This window comes from Macrotis lagotis, chromosome 1, assembly GCF_037893015.1.
Source record: "Macrotis lagotis isolate mMagLag1 chromosome 1, bilby.v1.9.chrom.fasta, whole genome shotgun sequence".
NCBI classification, from domain to species: Eukaryota; Metazoa; Chordata; class Mammalia; order Peramelemorphia; family Peramelidae; genus Macrotis; species Macrotis lagotis.
Window position 1 is genome coordinate 758,953,933 of NC_133658.1, and position 9,971 is coordinate 758,963,903.

A 9,971-nucleotide genomic window follows, 5' to 3' on the forward strand; every position below is an offset into this window, starting at 1 on the left:
ACAATCAAATACCACAGCTTCTTCATTGACTTCTCAATTGGTGGGCATCCCCTCAATTTCCAATTCTTTGTCACCACAAAAAGCAGTCAAAAATGTTTTTGTCATAATAGATATTTTTCCAAATTACATCTTATGAATGTTTTTCAATATTTATCCATATGCATATTTATAAGTTAATTTCTTTCCACTTTCCCTCAACAGTGAACCGTATGATGGACAGTATAAATATAAATATGTGTTAAAATATTTTTTACAAATACATCTTGTTCCCCATTGCTTTGGTCTGTTCAATGGACAGGTCTAGTAGGTATGATTGGTTGATAGAACTAGTAGTATTATTGTTGGGTCAAAGAATATATATATATATACACATACTCTTTACACATATACATGCACACATAAAAAAGCATATATGTATATGTGTATGTGGGCAGAGTTCCAAGTTGTTCTCTAGAATGACTGAATCAGTTCATGACTCTATCAACAATACAGTAGTATATTTATTTTTCCACATGCCCTCTAACATTTGTCATTTTAGTTATTATAAATGTTAGTGAAATTTTGAAGGAGAAAATTTTAGAGGATAAAAAGCAAAGGGTCTAGATTAGAAATCTGGGAAAATTTTTTATCTGTTGTCATTTGAGCCATGTCTGATTCTTTCATGACTCTATTTTGGATTTTATTGGCAAAGATACTGAAGTAGTTTTCCTTATCTAGCTCATTTGGTAAATGAGGAATTGAGTCCTCACATACATTCCACTGTACCTCCCAGCTGCTTATTACTTTCACCTGTTGTTTTTACCATGAAAAGAAAATACCACGATCATGTGATCCTTAAAATAATATGGACCTTATAGTATCTGAATTTGCCCTGGGGAGATTAACAAGTAAGTAAGAACACTATCTCCCTCTCTTCTGTGTTTGCCTTGTAGCATCTTTAGGATATTAATATGACAATAATAGTTAAAGAAGGAAATAAAAGATATAAAGATACCACTATTTTGGAAAGAGAATATAGAAAATGATTCATTTTATATATAATCCCTCTGGTCAAGTATTATACAGTAATAGCAATGTTGTACAATATTGTACAAAGAAATTCAAGATAGCTCCTGCTCTCCAGTCAATCACAATCTAATGTTACCTACAATACCAGGACTCAGGTTTTATTGTGGAGTTGTAATGAATTAATGAATATAAAGTACAGTATTGCATATATGTATTATATATGTAAATCTTAAAGTAGTAGCAACCATTTTTCTAATAATCTATTTCTTTCTTCTACTTATACAAATACAAGAATGTCAAAATGGTAAATAATATTTTATCTACTTTGTGTCTTCTTTACTCGACAGTGTTGACTCTACCCTACAAATTAATGGCTTCATTAAATCACTCTCCAGGAATCATATTTATCTTAGAGGAATTAACAGACCAACCAGAGCTCCAACTGTTCCTCTTTTTCTTGTTCCTGGTCATCTATGTTGTCACTGTGGTGGGAAACTTGGGCATGATCCTACTAATTGCTATCGGTCCTCAGCTACAATCTCCAATGTACTATTTCCTCAGCAACTTGTCCTTTGTGGATCTCTGCTACTCCTCTGCCATTACTCCCAAACTCCTGGTGAATTTTATAAGGAGCAAAAACATCATATCCTACATTGAATATATGACACAACTGTTTTTCTTCTGTTTTTTTGTTGCTTCTAAATGTTTCATGCTGGCAGTAATGGCCTATGATCATTATGTTGCCATCTGTAGTCCTCTGCTCTATAATGCCATCATGTCTCCACGAGTCTGCCAGTCTTTGGTGACAGGTGTATATACTATAGGTACATTTATCTCTCTGGCTCACACAAACTGTATGGTCAGATTGTCTTTTTGTGGTTCTAATGTCATTAATCATTATTTCTGTGACATCAAACCCCTTCTGAAGCTCTCCTGCTCTAGCACCTACATCAATGAGCTTCTAGTGATGGTTCTTGGTACATTCATTATATTTTCAACCACTGCTACTATCTTCATCTCTTATGCTTTCATCCTTGTTACCATCCTTCACATCCAGTCTGCTGAAGGGAGATCTAAAGCCTTTAGTACCTGCAGCTCCCACCTAGCAGCTGTTACTATCTTTTATGGCACCATTATTTTCATGTATTTTAAACCACCATCAAGCACTAGCATGACTCAAGAGAAGGTGGCCTCTGTGTTCTACACTACAATTATCTACATGTTGAATCCCCTAATCTATAGTCTGAGGAATAAAGATGTCAAGGAGGTACTAAAGAAAATCATGAGGGGTACAATGTTTTCCAGGTCTATGTAGCACCAAGTAAAATTAAAGACAACAATTATCTTGATTTTTTCTTTTTTGTTTTGTCCAAAAAAGTAATCAATTTCCCATGAAAGGAGAATTTGACAAAATTTAAGCCTTTTATTTTATTTATTCATTCATTCAACAAGTATTAATTAAGAACCAACTTCAAGAAATACACTTTGTTAAGTACTAGAGGAGTAAAGAAAAAAACAATTTTTAGCAGTTTATTTTCTCTTATGGAGTTATAACATATATAACTCCTCAGTGTCCACTTCTTTTCTTTCCTTCTTTTCACCTAAATACACCAAATCAGTTCATTTTCCCCAAATTTGTGAAGTTTCCCAAAGTCTACTTGCCTACCACATTCACCTAGACCTGCCCTAAAAAGAAACTTCTTTTCTTTTTAATATCCCACTACCCTCATGGCTATGCTGTCCAGTAGATTAGGCATTTCCCTAAAACTCCAATTACAGAAGTGAAACTCTGAGAGAGTTCAAGGGAAGTTATTCTATAGGAAATTACATGATGTTACCCATCACTTTGATTTTCTCTATCAATGTCTAGAAGTTGAGTTTGGTGTTGCTTAGGGAAAAGTAGAATAAGCCACCTTCTAGAATACATATACTACATTCCTGAAAACTTTTCCTACCCACCATAATAAATTCCTTTTCATTTTAAAATCATAACTGAAGGTTGCCTTGAGTAACATATGTCTTCAAATAAAGAATATAATTTTTATTCATTGATGCCTTTTTGTAATTATTACATCAATATATTTCTGTTAATTATATATCAGTTCTCATTTCCCTATCAGCCAATTCTTTCTCTCATGTTCAAATTCATAGTTTACTCTCAAGGGCTCGGGTCTACCTCAGCCTTCTCACTAGGGGGATTTAGAGAAAGGAATACATAAAATATTTATAATCTAGCTCTGACTCTGCTATTAACTATCTGTGTAACCTAAGGCAAGTCAAGATATTCATTTTTTTTCAAATCTGTTAATTAAAGGACCTATAATGAACAAAAATTTTATAGCAGTTTTTTTGTGTTAGTAAAATAAGCTACAAACTATGCGGATGCCCATCAACTGGGTAATGGATGAAGAAGTCATGGTATACTGTTGTGATGAAATACTATTGTGCTATATGAAATAACAGGAAGGATGACTTTAGAAAAATCTGGAAATTCTTATGTGAACTCATGCAAAATGAAGCAAGCAATTGAGGAGGACATTGTGCATAGTAAAAGCAATATTATATTGATAATCAACTATAAATTATTTAATTATTCTCAGCAATACAAAAACACAAGACAATTCCAAAGAACTTATGATGAAAAATATTATCTACCTTCAGAGAAAAAACATAGAATGCAAATCAAAGAATAATTATTTTTACTTTATTTTTCTCACAGCTTTTTTGATCTGTTTTCATTGGTAACATGTACATATATAATCTCTATCAAATTTCTTGCAGTCTTTTTTTATTTAAGAAAATGGGGGTGGCGGTCATGGCTCAGGAAGGGGAAGGCGAGAGTGACTACAACCTAAATGAAGCACAGAAGGCGATCAAGGCCAAGTACCCACCGACCATACGGAAATACAAGTATCTGGATCACACAGCTGATGTACAGTTACATGCTTGGGGAGACACATTGGAAGAAGCATTTGAACAGTGCACAATGGCCATGTTTGGTTACATGACAGACACAGGAACTGTTGAACCTCTCCAAACAGTTGAAGTGGAAGCTGAAGGAGATGACCTGCAGTCTCTTCTTTTTCACTTTTTGGATGAGTGGCTTTATAAATTTAGTGCCGATGAATTCTTCATACCTCAGGAAGTAAAAGTACTATCTATTGACCAAAGAAACTTCAAGTTACGTTCAATTAGGTGGGGAGAAGAATTTTCTTTGAACAAGCATCCTCAGGGGACTGAAGTCAAGGCAATAACATATTCAGCAATGCAAGTCTATGATGAAGAGAAGCCAGAAGTTTTTGTGATTATTGATATTTAAAACACATTGAAAAGACTTCTAAGAAGAACTGTTGGTTTTTTTTTTCCCTTGAGGAAAAAATGGAGTGATTGAAAAATGGATAAGAGAGAAAAAGGAAAGCCTTTTGTTTTTGCAAGGCAACTGGAGGTTAGGTGGCTTGCTCAAGGCCACACAGCTGGATAATTATTAAGTGTCTGAGACCATATTTGAACCCAGGTACTCCTGACTCCAGGGCTGGTGCTTCATCCACTGTGCCACCTAGCTGCTCCCTAAGGAAAGCCTTCTTTATAAGAAAATGAAAATTTGAAGCATAGATGTATTCTGTCCTCTAAACAAATTTGGAGAAAAATTCAGGTGGCAAAGTATATTTTCACATTTACGAATTTTTGGCTGACTATTGTTTGCCTACTCTTGCTGTTGAAGCATACTAGCCCCATGGGCTTTTTCTACATTTTCTATTATTAAAACCGGATCTTGAGAAGATAAGTTTCACTAAATTTTGCTTTTTACATAATTTGCTAAGATAATTTTAATTTGCACATATTAAAAACTAAATGATGGGTTTCTGTGAGGTGCACTGTTTCTCTTAATCCAATTTGAATTCATTTTTAAAGAAATGGTTATACTTGTACTATAAAAGGACATTTTTCTTTGAAAAATTCACTAAAATATTTTGACTCCTTCCCTTCTTCCTTTTTTTAGATTATTTCCTTGTGGATCACCATTAAGATATGATGGTTCCTTAACAACTTTCATTTTAGATAATTGGTACATTGTTAGAGACTGGAAGGAAATATATTTATGTGTGTCCATGTGGTTTTTTTTTGTTTCTTTTTTAGTTTGTTTTTTTTTTTTTTTTTTGCAATGCAGTGGGGTTAAGTGGCTTGCCCAAGGCCACACAGCTTGAGTGACTTAGGTCAGATTTGAACTCAGATACTCCTGACTCCAGGGCTGGTGCTCTATCCACTGCACCACTTAGCCGCTCCATGTCCATGTTTTTTAATGAATAACGCAACCTTTCTCTGGTAAGGATTCCTATACATTCGAATATAGAAAAACTACACTACAGTTGCTTTCTTGGTTTCCATTTCAGTAAACTTGCTTCAGTGAGATTTTTAACTTAACTTTACTCTGTTGCTTTTACTGCAGAAAAGAATTGGATTGAAGCATTCCTCTAGCACTGAAAATTTTAGTTTTCTGTTTATACACTTGTTTTTTAAAATGGCCAGTGGGTAGTGTCAGAACTCATTTCCATAGCTGCCATGATGTTCCTAAAAGGAAGATTTTGGCCATATAAAGTGTACCTTTTTTTTAAAAAAATATTTTTAGATTGACAGGCTTCCCCAGCGCCTCATCCGTCCCTTCTGCTTTCTGCGCAGCCATGCCCTGCTCCGATGCCACCCCGCCGCCGTGTCCCCCAGCAAGCGGGCACAGCCCGAGGAGCAGCACCCCATGCGCCTCCGCTTCGCCCGCCTCTCGGAGCACGCCACGGCCCCCTCCAAGGGGTCAGCACGGGCTGTGGGCTATGACCTCTACAGTGCCTATGATTATACAATACCAGCCATGGAGAAAGCCCTGGTGAAAACAGACATTCAGATTTCTCTCTCTTCTGGGTGTTATGGTAGAGTTGCTCCACGTTCTGGCTTGGCTGCAAAACATTTCATAGATGTAGGAGCTGGTGTCATAGACGAAGATTACAGAGGAAATGTTGGTGTTGTACTATTTAACTTTGGCAAAGAAACATTTGAAGTGAAAAAAGGTGACCGGATTGCACAGCTGATTTGTGAGAGAGTTTTTTTATCCAGAACTAGAAGTCCAAGGCTTAGATGATACTGAACGTGGATCAGGAGGTTTTGGTTCTACTGGTCAGAACTAAAATTATGTATTGAAAGCAAATGTAACATTAAAACAGTTAATAAAATCAATTTTCACTTAAAAAAATTTCAAGGATACCTTTTTAGGTACAGTAGCATTTTTTAGAACAGTAGCATTGTCCTTCTATAACTTAGCAGAAAGTGGTGAAGCATCCATTGATTGGAAAAAAATCTGATCCAAAGAAATGAACATGAAGTATTATACACATGGGCTGACTAATTCACAATGGTGTGAAGTAGTGCTTAACAAAAATGATATTTTGTAAATCTAAAGTGACATTGACTCATGATTTTCCTGTTGCAAGTTTATATGTCTTGAAGCCAAACTGTCAAAAACGAGATTCCTTAATCTTTTTGTAATTTGTCTTTTTTTAAAAATAAAATATTTCTGTTGCATTAAAAAAAGACAATGGGGTTAAGTGATTTGTCCAATGTCATACAGCAATTATTAAGTGTTTGAGGTCAAATTTGAACTCAGGTCCTCCTGACTCCAGGGCCAATTCTCTATCCACTGAACTACCTAGCTTCCCCTTAAGTTGTTTGCATTCTTAAAAAATGGGGCCTGGAGGGAAGGAGGATGAGAATTTGTAACCCAAATTTTTGAAAAATTAATATTAAAATGGTTTTATATGTAATTGAGGAAAAATTAAAATTAAAAATTATATCTATAAATGAGAGATATAGATTGTATCAAAGTTTTACACTACAATATTCTATAATAAAGAATTCTATGTGTAATGTTCAATATAGAAAGAGAACTGTTCACATGGTTGATCTATGTACATAAAAATATAAGCAATGATTCATCACAGGAAGGTTACTAAAAGTAGAGAGCCATGGTCAGGGTATATATTGCCTCAGTCATTCAACACCTTGATCAATGGTTAATATCTAATTCAGCTACTATAAGGACTAGAACTAGGTGCTCCCAGGGTTAGAGCATTGGGCCTGGAATCAGGAAGATCTGAGTTCAATTCTGACCTCAGATAAGTGTTACCTTGGGCTAGTCACTCAACCTCTGTCTGTCCCAGTTTCCCCAATTGTAAAATGGGTATAATAATAGCACCTATTTCCCATGGGTCTTGTGAGGAGCTACTGAAATGATATTTGTATTAACACAGTGAAATGATATTTGATTAACACAGTGCCTGGAAATAGTAAATACTATAGAAATAATAGCTTTTGTTGTTGTTATTTTGCTTTAATTATACATCCATTGTTTCATTTATTTGAAAAATCACCTTTGTTTCCACTTTGGCAGATTAGTTTGGTTTTACTGAAAAGAAATTGATAACACAGAGAAGACAATATTTCCATTTATCAAAAGATCATTAATTTAATTAATACAGTACCTCTTCCATAAAGTGATATTACTTTACCAGTATGATAAAGTGGGATTGACTTGATTCAAGTAGAAATACTGTTAGTTCAAGTTAGATGTTAGAACCAAATGAGACACACTCCTAGTTCATTTAACAGTAAACAAGAGGAAGTTAACAGCCATAGCAGGGAAAGGAGATTCAGTGATAATATAGAACTTTGTTTGGGTAAACATATCTCTACTTTGAGACAAAAACAGGTCTGGTCAAGGAGTGGTGCTTCAGTGTTGGAATATCTATTAATTCTGACATGAGGGTTGGCCTTTTGAAGCTCTTAGGTCAAAAGGAAGGCTCATAATCATGGCCAAAGGCTAGCAGTAAGGTATATTAATGTAGGAATAGTTGCATCCATATCCCATAGACCAATAAAAAGTCAGGAACCTTTGGGTCACCTTTCAGGAAAAGGAATTGACTTGTCTTTTGGAGGGAGAACAAAAATATTACCACCTAAATGCATTTATAGTTTTTTTTTTTTGTGGTCAATTCAATAGGCAAAGGCAGTATGCTAGGGGTGGGAGGGAGGAGAAAAAGAAAAAAAGAGAAATATTACCCCAAATCCCAACAAAATTCTTGAAAGGATTCAGCATGTGGACAAAAAGAAAAAAGCAGGTGGAGAAAAAATTTGAAATCCTACACAAGAATAGTTTTAGATCTGATAAACTATTCTAGATAGTAAATGATGTCAAGTTCACTGTGGATCTCTTAATGCAAGGTAGTGATAATGAGCAAGAATAGCATGAGTAAAATCCAGACCACAGCACAGATCACTTATAGCACAATCAACAATTCTTCATTTGTCAAGGTTATCTGTAGTAAAATGGCTAAGAGATCATAAACTTTTTACATATAGCTAATTCTAAGAACCAAGTTAAGACTGAAGCTCTCCCTATACTTCTGCTCACTCAATTTTCTCAGACACAACTACCAAAATCTCTCTGGGAGTAACATTAAATCAGAAAAGAATGAAACAAGAACTTGTCAAATGCCTACCATGTGCCAGACATTGTCCTAAGCACTTTACAAATATTATTTCATTTGATCCTATGGGTGATCAATCCATTTCAACACCAAATCCAGGCATCTGTCTACTATGCCATCTACCTGCACTGTAAGGCAGATGATAACAAATCTTTGCTTCCTTAGAGGACTCTACAGAAGGGCAATAACCCTTCTTCCATGGTAGAGTAAATAAGGACTTTTCCCCACCTTTATCCTGAATTATCACCAGGTTAATTCAAGGATTCATTTTCTTCCAAACAAATATACGTTAACCAAGTTATATAAGTGAAACAGGGCATGGTAACACACAACAGTAGGTATCCCTGCTGTTAAGAAACTAAGACACCTCCCAACAATAACATTTTTGATCCTTTAAACCCTCTAGGAAGGAATTATCTGAGTCATCCTAGAAGATCAGATGAATGATGATACACTTATTGATTATCTTGCACAGAGATGGGAGAAAAAGACATTATGTCAGTTGGGGATAAGTTGAGATTCACTTTGGTGAGGTGCAAGATTGTACTAGCACAAGGACCTTGGTTGGCCAGTAATAGCTACTACATTGCCTTATTAAGAGACTGTATAATCCAGCATGCAGAAAAATATGACATTAAAACCCAGTGCTTAGATTGGTACTGAGCACATTTTCCAACCATGATTGTTCTTATAATATTTATCTAATAATTTATTCAATGGAGAACATGTTTCTCATATGGGTGATGACATTCCCCACAATTAGATACAGTGGAAAGCATTGACAAAATTGTTCCATTGGTTCAAATTCCAAAGGGGAGGACTGTTGTTTGTCCAGTTCTATTTTTCCAGGGTCTGGGCCACTTAGGTGCCACACAACCATCATGAAGTCATATAAATAAGTAGAGCCTATTGTGATGTTAAATTCTATGTTTTTTTTTTATTTTTATTATATAAACAATAGTGAACTGAGATCTTGAAATAGGGAATATTTGATTCAGATCCTGTCTTTAGGGCTATACTAAGAGACTTTGGCAGAATTTCTCTTTGGGATGAGTTGTGGAATTATCTCTTGATTGGGTTGCATTACTTCACTCCTAATGGAAGAATGCCTTCAATGTTGCTGTTTGATATGTGTATTCACTGTGAAACTGGTATGTTGTGGGAAAGCAGTCAAGCATTGTATGCAAATCTTTTGGGGGTGGAGGGAGTTATTTTCTTCATCAAGAAATGGCAATCAGGAATTTAAATTAAATTTGAAAACTAAATCTCTTATTTAATTTAATATTGTATATTTCAATTAATTAATAAATCATTAATTAATTAATTACTAATTAATAAAATTTAATTTAATATTTAAAGCCATAGACAGATATAATTCTAGGCTGGTATCTTTTCTTTCTGAGGAAAATAGAGTGGCAATACACCCCAGTCCTT

The 9,971-nt window shown here is 35.0% G+C and overlaps 2 protein-coding genes and 1 pseudogene across 2 annotated transcripts; all 3 read left to right on the plus strand.

Annotated features, from left to right (window-relative positions):
- Positions 1–1,375: 1,375 nt before the first annotated feature.
- On the plus strand, positions 1,376–2,323 carry LOC141488043 (olfactory receptor 8D1-like). The gene has a single exon (XM_074187744.1). It carries the CDS (start codon positions 1,379–1,381, stop codon positions 2,321–2,323), a length of 945 nt encoding a protein of 314 aa, XP_074043845.1. The 5' UTR covers positions 1,376–1,378.
- Positions 2,324–3,816: 1,493 nt separating this feature from the next.
- On the plus strand, positions 3,817–4,348 carry LOC141488050 (protein archease pseudogene; annotated as a pseudogene).
- A 1,410-nt stretch (positions 4,349–5,758) lies between these two features.
- Positions 5,759–6,231, plus strand: LOC141488054 (deoxyuridine 5'-triphosphate nucleotidohydrolase, mitochondrial-like). Its single transcript, XM_074187771.1, has one exon. It carries the CDS (start codon positions 5,759–5,761, stop codon positions 6,134–6,136), a length of 378 nt encoding a protein of 125 aa, XP_074043872.1. The 3' UTR covers positions 6,137–6,231.
- Positions 6,232–9,971: the final 3,740 nt, after the last annotated feature.

What these genes read in the sequence shown, in the direction of transcription:
- LOC141488054 (XM_074187771.1), top strand. Translation starts at nt 5,759, where the DNA reads ATGCGCCTCCGCTTCGCCCGCCTCTCGGAGCACGCCACGGCCCCCTCC.
- LOC141488043 (XM_074187744.1), top strand. Translation starts at nt 1,379, where the DNA reads ATGGCTTCATTAAATCACTCTCCAGGAATCATATTTATCTTAGAGGAA.